Source organism: Vipera berus (assembly GCF_964194415.1).
Source record: "Vipera berus genome assembly, chromosome: 4".
NCBI lineage: Eukaryota > Metazoa > Chordata > Lepidosauria > Squamata > Viperidae > Vipera > Vipera berus.
The window spans coordinates 84547174-84572832 of NC_138206.1; the positions used below are offsets into that span (position 1 = coordinate 84547174).

Sequence of the window (25659 nt, forward strand, 5' to 3'; positions counted from 1 at the left end):
TTTATTTACTGAAGTCAAAAATATTTGGTCATTTGTAGAAACTTGTTTACTAGAAATTCAGTGGCATTTACGTTTCAGAGGACAATCTATTCTGTTAGTTTACTTCATGGGATAGGTCTGTTTTTATGAAATGTTGGTATTAATCTCAGGAGGCCATCCTGCACACAGAGCATGGAAACAAGTCGGTATGAAGAGAAAAAGTGATCCATCCTTAGAAGAGTCTTCCAGCACCATTTCCACAATTCAGATTGTCCTCTTACAGCAGTAAAGGTGGAAAGGGGAGTGTTCTGGGAACATGCTGAAATATGTTTATAACCTCTTAATTCCAAAAATTTCCAAAATGGGCATTTCTTACCAGTTAAAGGTAAAGGTAAAGGTTCCCCTGCACATGCATGCTAGTCGTTTCCAACTCTAGGGGCCGGTGCTCATCTCCGTTTCAAAGCCAAAGAGCCAACGCTTGTCCGAGGATGTCTCCATGGTCATGTGGCTGGCATGACTAGACGCCAAAGGCGCACGGAACGCTGTTACCTTCCCACCGTAGTGGTCCCTATTTTTCTACTTGCATTTTTACGTGCTTTCGAACTGCTAGGTTGGCAGAAGCTGGGACGAGTAACAGGTGCTCACTCTGTTACGTGGCACTCGGGATTTGACCCGCCAAACTGCCGACCTTCTGATCAACAAGCTCAGTGTCCTAGCCCACTGAGTCACCGTGTCCCTTTCTTACCAGTTACTCCATCCCAATTGCCCTCATATTAAATGCAACTGCAGGTGATTTTCATATAATCTGGCAGCACAGACCCTACAGCTTGCTTTTATTATAATCTTTCTCCTCCTTATCCCCATGAAACATGAAAGCGGCAACTGGGCTTCTTTCAGTGATTGTTCTCAAGATGACAGGAATGAATTCTGACTGGAAGACATAAAACAATCTTTAAGATAAAAAAAAAATAAAAGAAAGAAACCACCCTTTGGGAAGGTTGTAATATACTCTCAGCATGCATTTTGGCTAATCCCTTGTTTTGCCTTGTTGCTCCCTAAAATTATCTATATATTTAAAACATTGGTATACTTTCCTTTATTCAAAGGGTAGAAAATGGTTATAACATCTGCATTAAAACATAACAATAAAAACATACCTTGAATGATAAAATGCATCAACCAAGGGCATAAAGTAAACAAAAGCATTTCTGAAATTGTCGAAACATTGAACTTATTGCAAGAAAGTTAGCAGGAAGGTTGCTATTGTTTAAAATAAATATGTGTCACAACCAAGGAGCCACACCAAAGAAGTGCTTTCTTTATTATTACATACTGTACTTTTAGTATGGTGTACTGAGAGCCAATTTGGTCTAGTGGTTAAGGCATCAAGCTAGAAAGCACAAACTTCATGAGTTCTGCTTCCGTCTTAATCATGAAAGCCAGCTGGATGACTTTGGACCAGCCATTTTCTCTCAGCCCAAGTCAAATCACAGCATTGTTGTTGTGGGGAAATAGGAGAAAGGATATCATTTCTGCTTTAGTTATTTTAAAATAAAATAAAATAAAATATAAAATAAAATAAAATAAAATAAAATAAAATAAAATAAAATAATAAAATAAAATAAAATAAATAAATAAAATAAAATAATAAAATAAAATAAAATAAATAAAATAATAAAATAAATAAAATAAAATAAAATAAATAATAAAATAAAATAAAATAATAAAATAAAATAAAATAAAATAAAATAAAATAAATAAAATAAAAATAAAATAATAAAATAATAAAATAAAATAATAAAATAATAAAATAATAAAATAAAATAAAATAAAATATAAAATAAAATAAAATAAAATAAAATAAAATAAAAATAAAATAATAAAATAAAATAAAATAAAATAAAATAAAATAATAAATAATAAAATAAAAATTATTATAGTATTTATCCTACCTCCCAGACCTGGGCGAAGTCTGTTATCATATCCATCCAATAGGCCATCAAGAATCCGAGTGAATATGGTAATGTTATCATTGGTGTCATGTTTTCCTGAAGCTGTTGGCATCTGTGAGACGCTGTTAAAAGGGAGAGTATAGGAACAATGTAAATATAATCAACCTTGGCTAAAGGTTGTCTTATATTTCAATTTTCATTTAATTATTTAGATTGCTGGCTATCAACATTTCCTGGTGCTTTACAATAAAGATAGAAAGCATCTAGTATTGGATAATGGAAGACTTCATAGGGGAGATTACAGAAAAATTTGCAGTCTTAACTGTTTTATAGAAAACTTAACACTTTTATAGAAGCTTTCTGCTATTATATTCTACCATTGAGCATTTGTTCTTCATTTATATCCTGTAAACAAACACACACACCTCTGCGTATATTTTCCCTTATTAGCAGAAATTACTGTGCTGGAAAAAGCCTCAGGAAACATTAATCGCTGCAAATTCAGGAAATGTGATGCATGGTTAGAGGTTTTTGAGACTCGTGAATAACAAGGGCAATGTGCAACAACTTTTTGAAATAATCTGTACTAATGTTGAACAGTTGATACCATTAGAAACTCTATAAAAGTCCCAGAAGAGCAGGAGACTAGACTTGTTAGTTATACTGTTAGATATAGCATCATGTCCCATGCTGAATGGCCATTACCCGAAACAGTCTTGATTATGTTGAATGAAAATAAAGTGCAGACAATAATTGATTGACTTCTCCCTGTGGGTCAGTTTCTCAATTTGGATCTACCATTGAGGCTGGACAATCATGGAGTAACAATGACACGGAAAACAGTTTCACAACTTCAATTGTTAAACCAGGGGTGTCAAATTGCCGGCCCACAGGCCAAATGCATCATGACAAAACCTTACCTACCCCATTGCCAGCAATGGGGAAAAAAGTTGCAATATGTCACGACACGTCACATGATATTGCAAGTTTGACACCCCTGTGTTAAACTGTTAAACCCCCAGTTTAACATCCCCAGTCAGAGGAGAAACCTAGCTTTGGTGATTCACACGTTGGTAGCTTCCAGTCTGAATTATTGTATACGAATTATGCTCTGTGAATAGCCCTAAAGATTTTCTAAAGCTTGCAGCATGGGTAGTTTGAGTATCTCTTGAGATTTGACAACATCCAATTGACACAACTTCAATGATTTCTGGTTGCTTTTTGAGGCCAATTAAAAATGTTTCTAATGATGTATAAAGCCTTACACAACTTTAGATAAAAGATCTTGCAGGATTGCCTAATCCCACAGAGTCTGTCCTGCATGATTAGATCACTGCAACTGCAGAAGTTACATTTGACACCAGAATTAGCTGTGACTGCAGCAGCAGTAAAAATAAAGTAATTCTACAGTTAATTATGTTTCTTTTTTCATGTTTGAGTTCTAGTTATGGAACAAAGGGCCATTGGAGTTAAAACAAACCCTTTTCTTATTATACCTCACTAGACTTTAGAAAAGGGACTCAAACAGATAAAAGCTTTAACTATTACAGGAGTCTGCAAAAATCACTTCTCAGATTGACAATGATTCTGGAAACCATTATGTAAACCGTCAAATGCAAGTTTTTCTCTTACAGGAAGAGCATTAGAAAGAAAATAAGAGGTACTGATACATCAGGACAGATCAGTTCTAAACTGAAAGAAGTTCAGTTGCTGGAATTCTAACTACATCTCTGAGCTCAATAAATATTATTAAAATATATTTTAAAGCATCTTGCTTGGTCACTTTTTAGTTTTAGGCAGTTGCTAAAGGGTCTAACAATTCTGGTCTTGGTTCAAGGTGGAAGCTGGAACTATTAGTCATTAGATTAATAGAAGGCTGTTTTCTACACATCTCAGCCTCCCACGTCCACCCAGTAACCCACCAAGTAACCACTAATTTCTACAGCATGGGACAAAGCAGACTAGAGTTTAAATTGTGGACTGTTCATACTGCAGTGGGTGTTCAAACTGTTCTGTTTTATTTTATTATCTGCCATAAAGAATCTGAGAAAGACCCTGCCAAATCATATCTACAATTCTTCTGCCAAGTTTAGCTAAGAGCAGTGATCAAGTAGGACTTTGTCATTTCTGCAGCTACTGACCATGTATAAATTTACTTCTTTTCTTTTCTTTTCCTCTTTCCTTCTTATAATCCACCCCCCCTTTTCTGGCCTCTTCAAAACTTTTTCTGTTTTTATTGATCTTTCACAAATCCTTGCTACTTCTTCAGGCTGAAGAACTTCAGTTGATAGAGACAGAAGCTGCAGGTGGAACACAGTGATAGTGAGTTAGCATGCAGTTTCTCAAAGACCTATTTGTATCTGTAAATTTTATGAGTGGATTTTGAAATCTTACAAATCTAAATTGGGGAAGGGATGTCTCAATTGCATCTTGATCTCATTTCTTTGAGTACATATGAAAACCATGATTTTATGGTGATTTTAACAGTTTAAATGATGAATACAGGCTAAAAAAACCCTTTGATCATTTTATTCATTTGAAATGGTTAAACCTGGACATTTCTTTAGAGGTTAAAAATAGCACACTGCCAAATGCAGACCACACACAAAAGCAGTGAATGTAATTATGGTTCTGCTGGTCTAGTTGAAACATGGGGAGAACTAAAACCCTCTGTGCAATGTCACTTCTCTAAAGTCAGGAAAAGGAAGCCCTAAAAATATGGTTTTTCAAAATAATAGGGGGAAAAAGGAAAGTTACTTTTTTTGAGGAAATATTAAGACTGCAAAAAATTCATGTTTCTTTACTTTACACACTTTTTTCTGGAAACATAGATTTTTGAATTATCTAAGTTAGTGAGAAAAGAAAAATTGCAATGGTTCCATTTGTACCTGAATTGCTGATGCTTTCTGATGAAATCCTTTATTACTTAAACAGTTAATGCTTTGTAGAGTCCTTGTTATTTTAATTCTATTTTTAGCTTTGTATAAGACACAATTAGAAAACAAAAAAGAACAAAAATAAAACAGGAAGAGGAGGTGTGGCCTAGAATATTTTAATGATTTCCAGTGCTTAATTCAGCTTTTTAGTTTTGATCCATTTAGTGAAATAACACTGATGGAGAGATACCTTTGTTTGATTTAACGCATATCCATCCAAAGTATGTTAGCACTTTTTTTTAAAAGGTTAATTACCTTAGAAAAAATAACAGAATTCTAAAGAAGTATTATTTTCATCCACCAAGTACCATGATTAATTGAGGAAAAAGTTTTAGGGTAAATATAATATTGTTCTGATAAAACAATACCAGTTCACATAGAAGCATTTGGTATATATGAATGTTATCCCACCACAGACAAATATTATGTCCACATATATGATCTTTTCAAGACTAATTCGCCATTTTATCTACATTTTCTCCCTTACTTATAGCTTGACAAGTTTGTGGAATGCAAAAGTGGGAGGGATGGTATCTAGAAAGGTGTCTTTGAGAGCTTGGTGCTGATAACACCCAGGTCACAATGCAGGTGCTCGATGGAGAAGTAGACTTTTCCCATAACAAGAAGTATTCCTATTGGACAATGTGAACACATGATGGGTGGGGGTGAAGGAATTTATTGTTTAATTAAGTTTTTGAATGGGAAACTAGAGCTGGTTTCACTTCTTCTGTGCCAATGTAAATTTTCAGTAATACTCTTGATAAAATCATGTCCCAGGAGTTTCTTTTTCTGGAAATGCCAACAGGACAGTTGACTTGAAACCAGCTCTACAATGTAACAGCCTACCTGGACCCCACCAGGAGGTTGGCAGCTTTGGGATGTTGGCAGCTGACAGAGGAACAGATGGAGGGGTGAGACCAGAGGAAGCCCTGGTGGAGGCTCAAGCTAAAACCAGGATATAGAAGCTGGCACATTCAGCCCTAACAAAACCAGCAACTCAAGCACCCCAGGCAGCAGTGGGGTTGCAGCCTGGGTATGTCCTACTGTGAGAAGATCAAGTGCTGCTTCCCTTAGCAGTTCGGTTCAATGAGCAGCCCAATAACTTGGCCTACTTCCTCACCCAGGTCTGAAATTATATGGAATGCCATGATGTACCCAGATGGGTACACCCAGGTCAATGCCATTACATCTAACCTGGAGGGGGATGCAGCAGAATGGCTAGTGTCTCTCCAGGACCAGGGGGCTTCAAAGTTGCAAGACCTGGATGCTTTCGTGCAGGCATTGTGAGACAGGTTCAAGGACCCTGCAACGGCCTGGCATGCCGAGATGTGCATCAGCTTCCTACAGCAGGGCAAGCAGCCAGTAGCAAAGTACATCCAAGACTTTCATGGCCTAATGGCTTGCCTGAGAGATTGGCTGGAGCATATGCTGGTTTATCAATTCCACGAGGGGCTGAGCAAGAAGCTGTAGTGCAACTGATGCCCACGGAGTACCAGGCGACCTTCAAGCATGGTATTGGTTGACCACAAACATGGAGCTTGAACTGATGGAGTATCAGGAGCATGCAGCGCATGAGAAATGGCCCCACCAGATGCCCAAGAGACGCCCAGCACCCCATGGAAGGAGAAAAGAGGCAGTTCCTTCCACAGGGAGAAAGCCCTACTGAAGCCTGGGAGCATGTTTCTGATGTGGGAGAAGTGGCCACCAAGTGGCCGATTGTCCTGCATCACACCCAGTATTGGCAGCATGAGCCCGGCTCAACCAAAGCCAGAAAAGCCCCTAGTGAGGCCAAGGGAGAAGATGCGGTTGGCCCAACAGATTGTAAAGATCTCTTCCCAATCCAGCAAAAGGGACAGACCTCCGATCCATGACAAGCTCGGTTTGGTCTTCTACGAGAGTGACAGTAAAAGGGAAGATGACCCAATGGTAAATGGCATCATTATCCCTATGACGATCTGGGTGGAGATTCACGTGCCCTCCTCAGGAATAATGGAGGTCCTCACTGCCTTGCTGGGCTCAGGGTGCACTCGGTGTCTAATCAGTCTCCAGACTCTGGAGAAACTAAGGCTAAGGTTGAGGAAATTGAGGTTCTCCCAGGTAGATGGTACCCTTACAGGAGGGCACCAGCAACTTGCCTAACAGAGCCAGTAAGCCTCAGGTCTGGGACCCTTGTAGAGACTATCCATTTTATTGTGGCTCCTGGAATGACTGAGACGATGGTCCTGGGACCAGCCTGGTTGAAGAAATGGTCCATGAGTAGATTGGGACAGCAACAAGTGGCGAATAAGAAAGAAAGCAGCTAGGATGTCCGGGTGGCAAGGCTCCGTTGATGGCAGCCATTTCGGCTGTCAGCCCCGCTGTTTTCCGTAGAGCCGCCAAAAACAGCGACGATCAGCTGTTTGGCGGCTCGGAAACCCGCTCCTCGGGAGAAGAGCAGGGGGTGAGCGCTTAGGCAGGGGTAGAGCTCCGCTAGACCGCCAGAGTTTAAACTCTGGTGGTTGAAGGGTGTGAGCCCCCCCAAAGCCTGAGTTTGCTCCGGACTCCGGGACGCCTCTGCTCCAAGGCTTTGGAGCAGAGCAGGATGCTGCAACCATCCCTGCCATTGATAGTCAACTGTGGATTACTTGGATGCAGGCAGAGCTGTGCAGGAGAATGCTGTAATAGCAAGTATTTGAACTTTAACTCAGAGTACTTTGTGGAAAAGTTGCAAGCGGTGCGGAAAGTGAAAGTGCGCAATAGAATTAAGTGGTGTTAAAATGGCTACCAAACAACTAAAGTTCCTAGAAGTGCGGGGGCCTCGCCAGTTCAGCAATCTTCATTACAGGCTTTGATGCCTCCTCTGCCGGCACCCACACCCGCACCAGCTTTAACAATAAAAGATTTGCAGGATGCTTTGCAAGAGGCTTTGAAAAAACAATCTCAACAAATAGCTGAGCTTATTGAGGAGAAGAATATATAAATAAGGGCAGACATTTTGGTTGCATTTCAAGGGCTTGCTGTTTGCATTGAGTGTCTGGATGAGCGAGTGGAAGAACTTAGCCAAAATAATATGAGATTAGATGCCAAAATGATGGATGCTGAAACTGTGATGGGAAAGATTGATGATGATTTAACAATGGTGCAGTACCGCGAGATGGAGTTTGCTGTGAGAATCAGAGGTTTGAAAGAATATCCTAAGGAAAATTTGAAAAAAGTATTTTCAGAGGCTCTTGAACAGATTCTGGGGCGTTCAGCAGAAGATATTATGGTGGATATAGATAAAATATGTCGTGTTAATTCCTGGATTGCAAGACAAAGGACGTTACCTAGAGATGTGGTGGTTTATTTTACGAAGAGAGCAATTAGAAATGAGGTTATTCAAGCCTTTTATAATAACAAATTTACAGTTGCAGAGCAAGAAGTTTTAATTTTGAAAGAGATCCCTCCAAGAATTTTAAGGAAAAGGAAATAATTTGCTTTTTTGGCAGAAGAATTAAGGAAACGGGATATCCAGTTTAGATGGGAGATCCCAGTAGGCATGGTGGTGATGCATGCAGGCACGAGATATCGCCTTAACACAGTTTTACAGGCATGAGATTTTTATGCTAACTTTTTGAAGGCAAGCTCCCCACCATCCACGGAATCTAAAAGGAGGAATGGTGAAGGAGAGCATCAGCCACGAAGGGAGAGTATACAAGGAGCTGAAGGAGTTACGCAGTTGAAAGATGGAGAATCCCAGCAAACTACAGGAGTGGATCAGATTCCAGTACCAATGGAGGAGGTTAGAGATCAAAGAATGACACGGGCTGCAGCCAGACGAATGAGACAAGAGCAAGAACAACAGAGAGCCATGACTACATCTCAAAAACTTACTTATAGTGAAGCAGTGGGAGGAGCGAAGCCAAAGAGAGTGCAGGTGATTTTGGAAGAGGCGCTCCAAAAGCTTCAGGTCGCAAAAGATGGCGACAAAGCTTCTAACTTGGAATGTTAATGGTTTAAATTCTCCACATAAAAGAAAGTATTTAAATATTTAAAACAATTTAAAAACAATGTTATTTGCTTACAGGAAACACATATTCGAGCAGCTGATCAAAAGTACTTGATAAACATTAGGTTGGGCACACAGTTTATTGCCTCTGCTCCTGACAAGAAAAATGGAGTTGTTATTTATGTTAAGAATACTTTAAAAGCTAGTTTAATTGAAGCAGATAAACAAGGAAGATGTTATAATTGAACTATTAATAGAAGGCAAGAAAATACTTCTGGTTGGATTATATGCTCCTAACCAACAGCAAGGAGAATTTTATAAATTATTACACAGCAAGATTATTCAGTGGGATTACAAATCTTGTATTCTTATGCGAGATTGGAATGGCGTTTTGGATGTACAAATGGACAAAAGAGGCCTTTTTAGAAGTTCGCCAAGTCATGCTAGACTGCCTAAATCATTTTTTGAGATGAAGGACGACTTGGAATTGAGAGATGTTTGGAGATAAAGGAACTTGCAAGAAAAAGACTTTACTTTTTTCTCTGATAGGCATCAATCTTTTTCCAGGATTGATTTTGTATTAATTACTAATGACTTTCTTTCTAGGATTAAGAAGATCAAGATATGTCCAAGAACTATATCCGATAAGACACCAATTTGGACAATACCTAAACATGCAATAGAAAATATAAATGTTGGATTTAAACATGATGAGACTACATATAAGGAAATTTTAAGGTTAGAAAGGAATGTATGGCAATTAAAGCCATATAATATTTTAAAAGAAGAAAAGATTGTACAAACTTGGTTCCAGTATGGGCAGTTACAGGCAAGATGGAAAGAGGATCAGAAAGTTGGTTTCTCGATAACTGATGAAAATTTGGTAAAACAAATTAGAGATCAAGGTCAAGCACATATAAGAAGGATATATAATGCATTGATAGAAATTGACTCAGAAACGGAACTTGTTAAAGATTGTATGATAAAGTGGGCCCAGAACTTTCAGGAGGTTATAACAATGGATACTTGGGAAAAGATTTGGGTTAGAAACGTAAAATTTACGCAGGCCCAAAATTTAAGAGAGAATTTTTATAAAATGTTTTATAGGTGGCATTTAGATCCTAAAAAACTAGCAAGTATGTATCCGAACTGTCAGCCCAAATGCTGGAGGTGTGGTTGTGAGGATGCAACGTATTTTCATATATGGTGGACTTGTAAAAAAGTCAAAGCTTTTGGGATTAAAATTTGGTGGAATATGCAAAAGATATTTAAGAAAAGGATAAAGTTTTCTCCGTAGTTGTTTTTGTTGGGTATTATTACAGATTTTACTGTCATAGACACTAAATTGATGTTGAATCTAATCACGGCAGCAAGACTTTTAGTAGCGCAATATTGGAAGAAGGAGGAACTGCCGACTATAGAAGAGTGGACTTTGAAAGTTTCTAACTTGGCGGAAATGGCAAAGATTTCAGCATATTTGAAAGAACAATCACAACAGAGATATATTGTGGAATGGAGAAGGTGGATTGAATATATTCAGAATAAATATGGGACTAAAAAGTTTCATTTAGCATTTGAATAAGTAGTGGTTTTATATGATGTATAATTAATTATTTGTTATTTGTTAGTAATATTATGACTATGGAGAGTTAAAGTGCGATAGAATTTAATGTTTTATTTTTGTTGTTAGCATAGTTTAGCTTATGTTTGTAACACTATACCCTGTATTCAGCTCTGGGAAGTCAGGGAGGGGGGAGGGGAAGGGAGGGGAGGGTTGGGGAGAGGGGAGGGAGACGAGGGGGTTTTTGTTTGTTTTTTTATCTAAAAAATGTATTGTAAAACCTTTCAATAAAAAAGAAAGAAAAGAAAGAAAGCAGCTAGCTGGTAGGAGCCAGCGAAAACACCTCACACCAGCTATGAGCCTCCAGTTAGTAAAATGAAAATGGAGTCAGTGAAGGGAAGTGAGGGGTTAGAGCCGTTCATTCTGAGTGAATACTGAGACCTAGCAAAGGCATTCAGCAAAAGGGAATCGGATGTACTCCCATCCCATCACCCCACAGGCTGTGCTATTGAGATCCTGCCAGGGGCAAAACTGCCAAACTTCAATGATGCCAAGAGAAATGCAGGAACTTTGGGGGTTCATAGACAAGAACTTAGCTAGGGGATTTATCCAGCCAGCAAAATCAAGGATGGCTGCCCCTGTGCTTTTCAAAGAGAAGAAAGATGGTCTGTTAGGCTGTGTGTGGATTACCACGGACTGAATTGTATCTGTGTAGAGAATATGTATCCCCTCCCCCTCATGAAGGACATCAGGGAAGATTTTCATCAAACTGGATTTAAGGGAAGACTATTACTGAGTGAGGATTAAAGAAGGAGATGAATGGAAAACCACATTTAACTGCCTTCTGGGTGGTTACCAATTTTGAGGGAAGCCATTTGGGTTGCAAGTACTAGCAGTATTCATGCAGTTAATAAACGAGGTCCTGCATGAGCACCTGTAGAAAAGGCTGCTGGTGTACTTGGATGACATTCTAATTTATACTGAGACCATGGAAGAGCATATAAAGCTGGTGGGAGCAGTAGTTGAAATGTTGCTTAAAGCCCAGCTGTATAAATGCAACTTCCACAAGAACATCCTAGACTACCTGGGGTATTGCATGTCCAAAGATGGGGTAGAAATGGACCCAGGTAAGGTGAGGGCAATGGAGTGAGGGGCAGTTACAGAGGTTCCTCATATTTGCGAATTTTTATCAGCAGGTCATCCCCACATTTGCCCAGATAATCCTGCCCATCACCAACTTGTTTAAGACAGGAGGGGGAATGAAGCCTAAACCGAGTCACCACTAAACTGATCCACTGAATGCCAAGCAACTTTCATGAAACTAAAGTGGCTCTTTGCTGCAGCGCCTGTCTTGAAACATCCAAACCCAGAGGAGCCTTTTGTAATACAGGCAGATACCAGCAATGTGGCAGTAGGGGCAATTTTGCTCCAGAACAAAAAGGGGGAGCTGCAACCCTGTGCCTAAACACCTCACAAGTTATCCTATAATGAGAGGCACTGAGCCATTTAAGAGAAAGAGGCTGGGCTCTTCTGACCTGGAGACAGTTTTGGGAGGGCAATAAGATTCCCTTCAAGGTGTGGATGGACCACAAGAACCTGAAGGCATTAAGGACCCAGAGGAAGCTATCCCCTAAGCAAGTCCGATGGGCTCAGTATTTTAACCACTTCAATTTCACCTTTTGCTACTTGCTGGGGGTGGGGGAGAACTTCCTAGCAGATGCCCTTTCTCACATGTCCCATTACAGAAGTGCCTGAGAAGAAGTAGTTAACTCCATCATCCTGTCCTGGCAGCTTGCAATGCCAGCACTTATGAGGCAGCAACCAATGGGAGATTCATTGATGCAATCGTTAAAAGATGCCTTGGGAGCAGATGAATGGGTTCCAGAGACAAAAAGATGACCTGATGTCAAAAGAGGGCTTAACGTGGAAGGGGAGTAAACTGTACATCCCAACCAGCCAGAGAACCTTTGGTCCTGCAGAGAAGCCATGATATAAAACCCACAAGGCATTTTGGATTAGTGAAAATCCTTCATTTGGTAAAAAGGTAATTTTGGTGGCCAAAAATGAAAAAAGGACATAGATGCCTATGTGGCTGGTTGCCCCATGTGTGCCTCCCTGAAGAACCTACCTGGGAAGCCTCCAGATTTGCTATAGTCAGTGGCTAAGCCGTGGGAAGAGATACCCATGGACTTTGTCGTGGAGTTGCCTGAGAATGCTGGGAACACAGTAATTTGGACTGTCATTGACTTATTTTTGAACCAAGCACACTTTGTGGTATGTCCAAAGATTCATTCAGCCTGGGTCCTAGCCAAGATGTTTGTGTAACACATCTACTGAATACATGGAGTCCTGAATTATCTCAGACAGGGGATGCAATTCATTGCAAAGTTTTGGTGGGAATTCTTAAAAATGATAGGCTCCTCCCAGGGACTTAGCTCTGCCTATCATCCAAGTACTAATGGGCTGTTGAATGTCACAACTCACTAGAAGAGCAGTACCTTTGTTGTTATGTAATTTATCAGCAGACTAATTGGGCTGAACTCCTGCCTTTCACAGAGGTGGCATACTACAACTCAGTGCACAGCAGCAGAGGTTTTACCCCCTTCAAAGTGGCCACTGGGACTGAGTTTGTGCCCATGCCAGAGCTCCCAAAGGAAACCCCATCCTTAGGGTCATTAGCTGATTGGATGGATACATTAAAAGCCATATGGCCCACTGAATAAGGCTAAGGAAAGTCAAAAGAGGAAAGCAGATCGGAAGAAAGCCCCTTGTGATAGTTCAGAGTAGGGGATAAGGGGTATTTGTCCACTAAGTACCTGAGGCAACCTTGCAAAAAGTTAGGTCCCAAATACATAGGGCCTTTCTCCACATTGTCCAGATTATAGTAAATCCAGTGATGGTGGAGCTGAAGTTGCCAAGAAGTTGTCAGGAAGTTCTTCCATTATTTCATTGCAGCATTTTAAAAACTTTTCAGGGATCTGGTTTGAGGCCAGTCAAATAACACCTCCTCCTCCTATCCTAATAAAGATCAAGGAGCACTACAAGATCAAAAAAATTATTGACTCCATATATCACAATGGAAAATTACAGTATCTAGTACTATGTAAAGGCTACCCATTAGCAGATGCTGAGTGGGTGGCTGCCCCTGATGTTAGGGCAGCGAGATTAGTTAAGTAATTTACATTAGGCATCCACAATAGCCCCATTAAGGAATGTAGCAGTAGTTGGGTTGTATGTAATAATGTGTATGTATGTATGTATGTTTATTCTTCTTCCAGGTCTACTTTTTTTCCAGGGGGGTCAGCATGTGAAGACTGATTTACCCTTTCACCTACAATTTTTCCCTTTCTAATAGCTTGACAAGATTGTGGAATGCAAAAGTGGGAGGGATGGTATCTAAGCAACCAAGGCATCTTTGAAAGTTTGGTGCTGATAATACCAAGGTCATTAACACAGGTGCTCGATGGAAAAGTGGACTTTTCCCATAACAAGAAGTATTACTATTGGACATTGTGAACACCTGGTGGGTGGGTGCTAGGGAATCTATTGTTTAATTAAGTAAGTTTTCGAGCGGGAAAATCAGAACTGTTTTCACTTCTTCTGTGCCAGTATAAATTTTCAGTAAAGTATTATACTATTGGTAAAATCATGTCACAGGAGTTTTTTTTTCCTGGAAATGCCAACTGGACAGTTGACAGATCTCAGTTATTCACTTATTTGCAAATAAACGTAGAGAGGAAAAGCTCTTTCAGATATTGAATTTAGTATGGGAACATATCAATTGAACAAAATTAGTGTGGAATGACACATACAGAATGCACACAGGGAGGCATGCACATAAGTCACCAGTTAAAATTTCTGAAAAGGCAAAATTTTCAGTATGGCATATTTTTTGTATGTTAAGTAAAATGTAGACATGCATAGTTGTCAATGAAAGGTAGACAGACTGATTTTAGACAACCATTGGAGACCTGACTAGACTAATGTTGTTTGACGTTAATAGTCACAAATTCATGTCGGTAGAGAACACTTGCTTAAAAATATAATGAAGTGATAAACCACTCTTTAAATCACTGTTCAGATTTTACCTGTGGTGATTTCACCATATTTGGTGTTGTCTCAAGGGGATGCCTAAGCCTCTCATAAACTAACCAACTCAAATAGAGACAATTTGTTTCATTTTAATAAAAAGTAGATGATCAATCCCCTTCATGGATTACTGCCTTGTCGTGGCGAAGGGGCTTGCGTAATTCAATGAAGCTATGAGCTATGCCGTGCAGGGACACCCAAGATGGACAGGTCATAGCAGAGAGTTCTGACAAAACGTGATCCACTGGAGAAGGAAATGGCAACCCACTCCAGTATCTTTGCCATGAAAACCATATGGACAGTACCAAAAGGCAAAACGATATGACACTGGAAGATGAGCCCCTCAGGTCGGAAGGCATCCAATATGCTACTGGGGAAGAGCAGAGGGCTAGTACTAATAGTGCCAGAAAGAATGAAGCGACTGGGCCAAAGCCGAAAGGACGCCCAGCTGTGGATATGTCTGGTGGTGAAAGGAAAGTCCGATGCTGTAAAGATTTTTTATCCATAGGAACCTGGAATGTAAGATCCATGAATCAAGGAAAGCTGGACGTGGTCAAACAAGAGATGACAAGACTAAACATCGACATCTTAGGTATCAGCGAACTAAAATGGACAGGAATGGGTGAATTTAATTCAGATGACCATCAGGTATACGACTGCGGGCAAGAATCCCTCAGAAGAAATGGAGTAGCCTTCATAGTCAATAAAAGAGTAGGAAAAGCAATACTGGGATACAATCCTCAAAATGACAGAATGATCTCAGTTCGAATCCAAGGCAAACCATTCAATATCACAGTAGTCCAAGTCTATGCCCCAACCACTGGTGCTGAAGAGGATGAAATTGACCAGTTCTATGAAGCCCTACAGCACGTTATAGAACTAACACCAAAAAATGATGTCCTTATCATCATGGGGGATTGGAATGCTAAAGTAGGAAGCCAAAAGATAACCGGAATACCTTGGAGTACAAAATGAAGCAGGGCACAGGCTGATAAAATTTTGTCAAGAGAATATGATGGTCATAGCAAACACTCTTTTCTAACAACCCAAGAGACGGCTCTACACATGGACATCACCAGACGGTCAACACAGAAATCAGATTGACTATATGCTCTGCAGCCAAAGATGGAGAAGTTCTATACAGTCAGTAAAAACAAGACCAGGAGCTGACTGTGGCTCAGACCATGAGCTTCTCGTTGCAAAGTTTAGGCTTAAACTGAAGAAAGTAGGGAAAAGTGCTAGGCCAGTCAGGTATGAATTAAATCATATCCCTGTTGAATATACAGTAGAGGTGACAAATAGATTTAAGGAATTAGATCTGATAGACAGGGTGCCTGAAGAACTATGGACAGAGGTTCGCAACATTGTACAACAGGTAGCAACCAAAACCATCCCAAAGAAAAAGAAATGCAAGAAAGCAAAATGAGGAAGCTTTGCAAATAGCTAAGGAAAGGAGGGAAGCGAATGGGAAGGGAGAAAAAGAAAGATACACCCAATTGAATGCAGAATTCCAGAGAATAGCTAGAAGAGATAAGAATGCCTTCTTAAATGATCAGTGCAAAGAAATAGAAGAAAACAATATAATAGGGAGGACCAGAGATCTCTTCAAGAAAATTGGAGATATGAAGGGAACGTTTCATGCAAAGATGGGCATGATAAAGGACCAAAATGGCAGGGACCTAACAGAGGCAGAAGAGATTAAGAAGAGGTGGCAAAATTACACAGAAGAACTATACAAGAATGAGCTTAATGTCCCTGATAATCACAATGAGGTGGTCACTGACCTCAAGCCAGACATCCTAGAATGTGAAGTGAAGTGGGCCTTAGAAAAACTGAGCAACAACAAAGCTAGTGGAGGTGACAGTATTCCAGCTGAGCAATTCAAAATCTTAAAAGACGATGCAGTAAAAGTGTTACACTCAATTTTCCAGCAAATTTGGAAAACTCAACAGTGGCCACAGGATTGGAAAAGATCAGTTTACATTCCAATTCCAAAGAAAGGCAGTGCCAAAGAATGTTCAAACTATCGCACCATTGCACTCATTTCTCATGCTAGTAAAGTTATGCTTAAAATTCTACAAGCTAGACTTCAGCAGTATGTGGATCGAGAACTACCAGAAGTACAGGCAGGATTTTGAAGAGGCAGAGGACCTAGAGATCAAATTGCCAACATACACTGGATCATGGAGAAAGCTAGAGAGTTCCAGAAAAACATCTACTTCTGCTTCATTGACTATGCTAAAGCCTTTGATTGTGTGGATCATAACAAACTGTGGCAAGTCCTTAAAGAGATGGGTGTACCAGACCATCTTATTCGTCTCTTGAGAAACCTATATGCGGGCCAAGAAGCAACAGTGAGAACTGGACACGGAACCACTGATTGGTTCAAAATTGGGAAAGGAGTCCGGCAAGGCTGTATACTGTCGCCTTGCCTATTTAACTTATATGCAGAGCACATCATGAGAAAGGCAGGGCTAGATGAATCAAAAGTTGGAATTAAGATTGCTGGAAGAAATATCAACAACCTAAGATATGCAGATGATACCGCTCTAATGGCAGAAAGTGAAGAGGAACTAAAGAGCCTCTTGTTGTGAGTGAAGAAGGAGAGTGCAAAAGTTGGTTTGAAACTAAACATTAAGAAAACCAAGATCATGGCATCCGGCCCTCTCAATTCCTGGCAAATAGATGAGGAAGAAATGGAGGTAGTGACAGATTTTATTTTCCTGGGCTCCAAGATCACTGCAGATGGGGACTGTAGCCAAGAAATTAAAAGATGCTTGCTCCTGGGGTGGAAAGCAATGGCAAATCTAGACAGCACACTAAAAAGCAGAGACATCACCCTGTCAACAAAAGTGCGTATAGTCAAGGCTATGGTCTTCCCAGTTGCAATGTATGGCAGTGAAAGCTGGACCATAAAAAAGGCTGAGCGCCAAAGAATTAAGGCCTTTGAAGTATGGTGCTGGAGAAGACTCCTGCGCGTCCCTTGGACTGCAAGGCGATCAAACCGGTCAGTCCTAGAGGAGATCAACCCTGACTGCTCTTTAGAAGGCCAGATCCTGAAGCTAAAACTCAAATACTTTGGCCACCTAATGAGAAGGAAGGACTCACTGGAGAAGAGCCTAATGCTGGGTAAGATTGAGGGCAATAGAAGAAGGGGACGACAGAGAATGAGGTGGCTGGATGGAGTTACTGAAGCAGTAGGTGTGAGCTTAAATGTACTCCAGAAGATGGTAGAGGACAGGAAAGCCTGGAGGAACGTTGTCCATAGGGTCGCGATGGGTCGGACACGACTTCGCAACTAACAACAAAGATGATCAATGTATTCTCTAACAATCTGACATAAAATTGAGAGTCCTGTTAAATGTTCCTTAGTCAGTACTGTTTCCCTGAGCAAAGACTGATCTTAAGTAAATTCTTGATGGAAAACCCAAGGATAAGTTTCAAACCACATAACAAAGATTTTTCATAAATTCCATTTTTATTGCTACGCTATACCATTTCCCAAAATGTCACTTGTATTTGACCCAGTATAGGAATGCTAAACAGTAAGAATATATTATATCAAGGAAGAAATGCATTTCTGTTATTCTGACAGCAAACTCATGAGAATTAATTTTCTCAAAGGGCCACATGAGAAACTGAGAATGCTGTGGAGGCCCACTGTGGCCTATCCCCAATGCTACCACCATTCCACTCTTCCCCACCACCGACACTGCTCCACACTGATGCCCTGCACAACCCTTGCGGCTACCCCATGCTGCCTAGCTGATGCTGCCAATGCCGCAGGCCAACTTGGGCCTGCCTGAAGGCCGTAAAATGCTCAGGTCTACTCATAAGGGTTGAGCATGCTACCAATGGGGACAAAAATAAGAGATGAGTATGGAGCCCAAAGAGATGTATTCCTATTGCATTATTTTGCCATAATATTTAGCTAAAATGAGAAGTGAAATTTGTGAAGTTTTGTTGAATGGGTTGATTTAAACCTGCAAACTTGCTCAGATCATATAAAATGTCTTGGAGCCTTTAGATTCAGATTCATCATTTAAATGTTTAAAACACCACCATGTGTTCAACAGAGAGAAAAAAACATCCACAGGTAATTCTCGATTTACAACCACAATTGGGACCAGAATTTCCATTGCTAAGCAAGATGACTGTTAACTGAGTCATGTCCAATTTTACAGCCTTTTTTGTGCAGTCATTAAGTCAATCATATGGTTAAGCAAATCAGCTTCCCCCCTTGACTTTGTCAGAATCTGACTGGGAAGATTGCAAATGCTGATCACGTGACTTATAGAATTTATATAATAATGTTAACAACACATTGTTAAATATTTGTTCACATCTTAGGACAGAAAGCAAGGAACCACATTATTTTATCAACTAGCCCAGGGGTTGGCAACCGGAAAAAGGAAAAGAGCCACTCAGAACCGGTTCCATCACACAAACAAAAAAGTGGGAGCCGCAAAAAGTGCGTGCACGTGCGTCCACTCACGCGCATGCGCAAAATGGGAGGCACCTGCGCGGCGACGGGTCTCCCCTTTGGAGAGGTGCACGCCGTCCCGTCCAGAGACCTGCCGCGTTCGTCAAACATTGACGAACACTGCAGCTGTGCAAACGGGATGGCGGCGGTTTGGAGAGTGCGCACGCACCTCTCCCAAGCCGCCGCCATCCCGTTTGCACAGCTGCCGTGTTTGTCAATGTTTGACGAACGCGGCAGGTCTCCGGACGGGATGGCGGCGGTTTGGAGAGGTGCGCGCGCACTCTCCAAACCGCCGCCATCCCATTTGCACAGCTGCCGTGTTCGTCAATGTTTGACGAACGCAGCAGGTCTCCGGACGGGATGGCGGCGGTTTGGAGAGGTGCACGCGCACCTCCACCCTTCGGAAAGGTGCGCGCGCACCTCTCAGAACGGGCGGTGCCACTCTCCATTTGGAGAGGTGCGCGCGCACCACTGCCCGTTCGAAGAGGTGCGCGCGCACTGGGCGGCTGGGAGCTGCGGGTTGCCGACCCATGAACTAACCATTTAGCTTTTATGCTTTATTTGTTTAAAGTGAGCTTAAAATGATTCAAACTAAGTTGACAAACTTTGAAAAAAAATATTTACAGAATACAGTAGAATATGCAAAACCTTTCAGTAATAAGGAAAACCACAACCTATAAAGATCAGCTTTCATATGCCCTTTGTTACAGAGGACTTTCTTTAATACTAAGAATAGCAAATTTGTACATTTCTTCAGTTGTTTATTAATCTGAAGGACTTTATCTAAAACAAGGTTTAAAGATATACGTATGTTTCAATATATGACTCCAAGAGAAATTGGCAAATTATGACTTCCTAATATCTCATATTAATTGTCCCAGTAAGCTTTTTGTATAACATAATCATCTTTTTTTTTGCAATTTGTTTCTGTTGTTTCACTTTGTTTCCTTCCCGTCTATTAAATACGAATGGTGTCTTGCTTTCTGAAGCATTTCTTTCTATTTCTTTCTTTTTGCCTCTATCATGAAAATTAAAATCAAAGCTTCCTGGGATGTTTTGCTTTTTTTGCTGCAAAAAAACTAGCATAGGGTAACTGTGCTAGTCCTTTGCAGCAAAAATTACAAAATTGCTAAAACAATAGCAAGTCACACATTACTCTGTATTTTTTCTGTTTGTTAATACTATTTCATATCCAATTCATGATTGTCACACAGACTATTTCTCATAAATTAAAAGAAAAGGATCCAAGTGAAAAATGACCTGGACATGCATCAGAATTAAGCCATGGGAGATGTGTCCAAGAAGAAAGATCTATTTGTACTCCATCACTATTCTGATCTCTTATGTATGATAAAATCTTACACATACAGATCTAGAAAAGCAGATATATCCTCATAACCTTCATGGGATTCTTTTCTGCTTTAAAATCAACAGAATTCTAGGTCACTTTAAGGCAGAAATGTTAGTTTGCTCTTGCTTCATAAATACAGGGAACATCTGTTTTATGCATCAAATATCTCTATGGCGTGGAAAAGTTGATATTAGAGTGGTGCATATTTATGTTTCTAATTTTTCCACAGAGAGAGAGAGACAAATTACATAGGAGTAATTGTGTAGGTTGATTATAACAGAGACAACAAAATATATTTGACACATTGAAGGCTAATCAACATGGTTTGCAATTATTTGGTTAATCATCAGGATAATAGGGCCAAATAAGTTTGCTCGCAACATCTTAGATATGGACACCAGAAAACCTTCAAAGGTTGCCTTGGATTGTAATTTTTTATGGGAAATATAATTACAATTTTAAAGTCTTTTTGTTATTCACACAATGAATTTGTTTTTTAATCTTTTTTCATATACTCTTTTTCTCCTATGTCATTTTCTCTCCCAGTGCTTGTAGGTTAACCTCTCTGGAAACTTGTTTTGTGAGAAAGATAGATAGATAGATAGATAGATAGATAGATAGATAGATAGATAGATAGATGATAGATAGATAGATAGATAGATGGATGGATGGATGGATGGATGGATGGATGGATGGATGGATGGATAGGTGGGTGGGTGGGTGGGTGGGTGGGCGGATGGGCATTTGAGTGCTCTTATGTAGCATTCACTGGCTAACCTATAACCTTTCTAAGTAGGAATGGGAAAATATTGCTGGGCATTATTTTGCCTCCTTCCTTAATTGTCAAGAAACTTAGATACCATTCTTGTTCCGAATGAATTTGTGTGGATTTCCACCCCTGAAAACATAATCGAAACCTACCAGTATTGAGTGAGGTAAATTTTCTTGTATCGTGAAGAAGAAAAAGAAATGGGTTAGGTAATTAGCTGGAAACTCCAGGGCTAGCAAATTTATTGATCCTCAAAACTAAGGCCATAACAATGTTCCTAACCTCCAATTCCACAAACATAGGGGTTAAGGATAAAAAGAGATGCTTTTTTAATGTGGAGACATGCCTAACACAAAGTCAACAGGTGCATTTCCATAGATAGTTGTTTAGGTCTAGATGTAGGATCCGTGTTTAGATATAGATATAGGTATAGATATAGACCCAGGAAGTCTTTTTCTGCTCATGCTGTTTCCATACAGGAAAATTTTGGCAGCAAGGAATTCAGCTTTCAATCCAAAGTTCTTTACTTCTTCATCAATATGTCTGTGGCACTGTCAAGTCAATTTATACTTCCTTCCAGTCACCAAGGGAGGTCTTAGAAAAAGATACAGGTGTGCATGATTATGTCCATAAAGTCTCCAAGAATCAAATTCAACTTGAAGGCTTTACCTTTATAGTTATGCTACAGATAGTTTTGCTAGTGCTTGTGGTGGTTCCAAAACAAGGCATTTGAAATACTGTAGAGAAGCAGCTTTGAATCTTCAACTATATTTTCAACTACACCAGCCTGAAAATGGTATTTTAGTGCCCTTCTATTGAAGTCAATGGAAGGTTAAGAAAAAAGAGGAAAACTATTCAACAAAAAAAACCTAAAAGGACTACTGTATTTTGATTCTTGCATGCTACTGTAAGTGTGAGTTGGCAGGTTATCAAATATGGTGGCTCAATAGCACTGAACATGCTGCTATTCTTACGCCCAAATCAGACAAGATTGCTGTTATGTATAATTACTATGCTTTGGTTTTTGCATGATAACTAATGTAGAGAAACCCTAGATACAAGCATAACACATGGAGATTATATACCTGCAACTTTTTGGCAGCATTATGAAAATAATTTATCACTGCCTTCTTCCAGGAAACATTGAAACACTCAATAGGTGAACTAGTAGACCTAATATTTCCTAAGATTGCCCCATCCAGGTACTAACCAGGACCAATCCTGCTTAGCTTCCAAAATCAGCGAATACAAACTAGATTAACAACTTTTATTTTAGTTGCTATAATATTAAACTTAGCTAAAATAAATGTGGCAATAATATTTTCTAGTGTGAAGAAATCAGTGCTCATAAATTAATAGTTTAGATACAGGTTTCAAATCTATAACACACTCCAATTTCTTTTTCCAAAGCATTTATTTATTTCCAGAACTTTACTGCTTTCTATCCTAATGGTTAAAATAGACTATCCTACAGCTTATACTTTCACCTATGAAATAAAGAAGGAGTTTCCACTTACTACAAAAGGAAACAAAGAAAAAATCATATATCACTTTGCTTACAATATATTGGTTTTGTTTACTACTTCAAAAAATATACCATAAAACAAAAAGTAATTACTGAAATATCAGGATGTGATAAATGGACTCAATTGGTGTCAACTGGTGCATTGAAAATGCTGCTTCAGTTTATTAGAGCAACCCTTATGAAGATGTATTTGGCTTTTCTAAGGAATCCCCAAATATTTCTCAAGGTAGTTATTAAACTGCAGCTAAAAAGAGAACCAAATTCCTTGGCTCAGTTACACAAACTTTCACAAACTCCTGCATTGCTCAATTGCGCATCAGAATAGTCTGTAGCCAACAATGCAGTGCATGGAGAATTTAACTCCTGGAGTGGATTAAGAGGAATTGTTTGGCAAATGTTATCTATTTAAAAATGATTTTGCTAAAAACTTTTAAGGACAAATAATCTACACTACAATTAACCTATCTCTGCCAAGCTGATAAAATACTGAAAAGCCTCACTTCCTTTTACTGTTCTTTGAAAAAAGATTTATCAAAAATTATAGAAGGATACTTTTAACTCTTTTATTTAGGAATCAGTCTTAACTCCTGGTGACTGCCACGACAAGGCTCTGCAATTTTCTTGACAATATTTCAGAACTATTACTGCCTGCTTCCTTGTGTGAGAGAAAGTGACTGGTCCACAGCCACCCAGTTGGCTTAGTGCCTAATGCTGAACTAGAATTCACAATCTATCCTAATGCCTTTACCACTACACCAAACTGACTCTCAGTATTCTTAGAAGGAATTAGGAATAATCTGTTACATTTCTTATTATGAATAACTATATTTTTATCATATTAATAGTGCTACATATTCCAGAGCAGAACCAGATTTTAACATCACCCAGAAAATGTTTGCTTTTATCAAAAAAAGGCTTACTGGACTATTTCAGCTAAAAATATATATAACTATATTTATTGTTCAACAATTTAAAATCAATTGCTCCTTGTCCAGTCTTGAGCAGCTATTGAAAATAACTATTCTTATTCTAGTTTCTATGATTTCCTCTTGAAATTTGTCAACCATACACAAATCTCCTCTATTTTTAATTCCTTTTGACTAAGTACACTCATAAGAACAAATTGTTCAGCACTCCAATTGATTTAAAAAATGTAAATGTACTCAAATTTAAAATAAAAAAGATAGTCAGATAGTATTGTACTTATTTTTCCTTTTAATGGTCACAAAGCTAACAATTGAAACCAGTACAGAACTTGTAATGTATCTTAGCAGTAGCAGTTTGGTGAGGCTGCTATGAACACTTGATAGACACTTCTAATCTTCAGTTTCAGGTTAGGTAAAATGACTATTAAATATATTTTTGTAATCGCATAATAGTATGAATGGGATGTGGTTCGTTACTCTTTCCCTCTTGGGGGACAAACATATTGTTGTCTCTTGACCACAGCTGTATGCACTCTTCCTGAACTTCATTCATTTTGCTTTTTCACTGATACATTTTTCTCTTGAGAACCATGAGAGTGATCCTTCATGTCCAGTTACTGTATTTCTTTTAAGCCTATGTTTTATTACATGTATCCCTTCTCTGGACAAATGGAAGATGACTCTCCTTGCAAGAATACAACCAAGCAAGTAGGCCAATAAACTATATTCAACTGGGAACAGTGGTAACACTAAGGACATCCTAGGTGCACTAACAATAGAAACTGTTGCTTGATCTCATGATGGCTCATTTCACTAAGTCTCAAACAGGAGCTTTCTAATAGACTTCCACTGAGACAATAGTGCTCAGCGACTTGATTTTCATTCTATCTACTTTCAACTGGAACTTTCAAGTGATCTTTATTATAACATTATTCTTTTAAACTATGATTTCCACTAACAAATGAAAAAAGTTATTTTAAAATTAAAATCTCTTCAATATATTTCTTATTAAAGCATAAATTCCTACAAAATTATAGATTATAAAACCCACTCAAGATCTTCCTGCTAAAAAACAACAACAGCAAAAGTAGAAATGCTTTAAAGATTGTCATTTTCTTTTCTATCACACAATTAAAGTATTCTCTAAGGGGGGTTGTGACAAGTATCAATGTAGAGAAAAATGAAAACTACCTGAAAGGAAAGGAGATGAGGAGGAGGGAAAAGAGGAGATTGTTTAAAACAATTAGGACAGACTTGGTTATTTCACAGCCCCCAGGCCACATCCAGCCCTGTCCAGCCCACAGGAGGTTAATTAGAAGTTAGAAATCAGTGTAAATAAGAATACACCACCATGCAATACAACTGCATTTACTGCTTTTTTTTTCAATTTATGTATGTGCACACCTACACACCTTCACAGTAATGTATTGGTCCTATTGGTTTGGCCCTCCACAAAAATCCCAGTTTCTCAAGTGGCCCCTTGAGAAAATTAACTGCCCACCCTTAAGTTAGATCATTTTATTTTGTCTTATAGAAGAGTCCCATGCATATTTAATTAGATTTGTAAACATTATTAGAATTTTTTCCAACATTCCTTTTAGGTAAACCAAGGTGACCTCAGAATTTAATTGTGTACAGGTAGTCCTTGACTTACAACCACAATTGAGCCCAAAATTTATGCTGCTAAGTGAGAAATTTCTTAAGTGAGTTTTGCCCTGTTTTATGACTTTTTTGTCACATTTGTTAACTGAATCACTGCAATTGGTAAATTGGTAACATGGTTGTTTAGTGATTCTGGCTTCCCCATTGACTTTGCTGGTCAGAAGGTTGCAAAGCTGATTGCATGACCCCAGGACACTACAACCATCATAAATGTCAGATGTCAAGCATCTGAATAAAGTGACCACGGGGATGCTGCAATGGTCATAAGTGTGAAAAATTGTCATAAGTCACTTTTTTCAGTGTTATAACTTCAAAAAGTCACTCAATGAACTTTTGTAAGTCAAGGACTACCTGTACTGAGATCTACTAACATCATTTGTTTAAGGCTTCTATTTCTTTTAATTATTGAGAAAGGCAATGACAAATCACCTGCCAAGAAAACTGCAGACTTGTCCAGGC

General features: G+C 39.1%; 2 protein-coding genes across 2 annotated transcripts in view; one reads left to right on the top strand and one right to left on the bottom strand.

The window, feature by feature from the left end:
• The window catches only part of GABRA5 (gamma-aminobutyric acid type A receptor subunit alpha5), a gene marked incomplete at its 3' end in the record, with an annotated part of 109044 nt that overhangs the window by 81683 nt on the left and 1702 nt on the right, over window positions 1-25659 (bottom strand). The window contains exon 2 of the mRNA XM_081326820.1: window positions 1932-2053. Within this exon, the coding sequence (XP_081182946.1) occupies window positions 1932-2053 (122 nt within the window). The remainder of the gene's footprint in view (window positions 1-1931; window positions 2054-25659) is intronic.
• The window catches only part of GABRB3 (gamma-aminobutyric acid type A receptor subunit beta3), a gene marked incomplete at its 3' end in the record, with an annotated part of 329767 nt that overhangs the window by 64880 nt on the left and 239228 nt on the right, over window positions 1-25659 (top strand). The gene's annotated exons all lie outside the window — the stretch shown is intronic.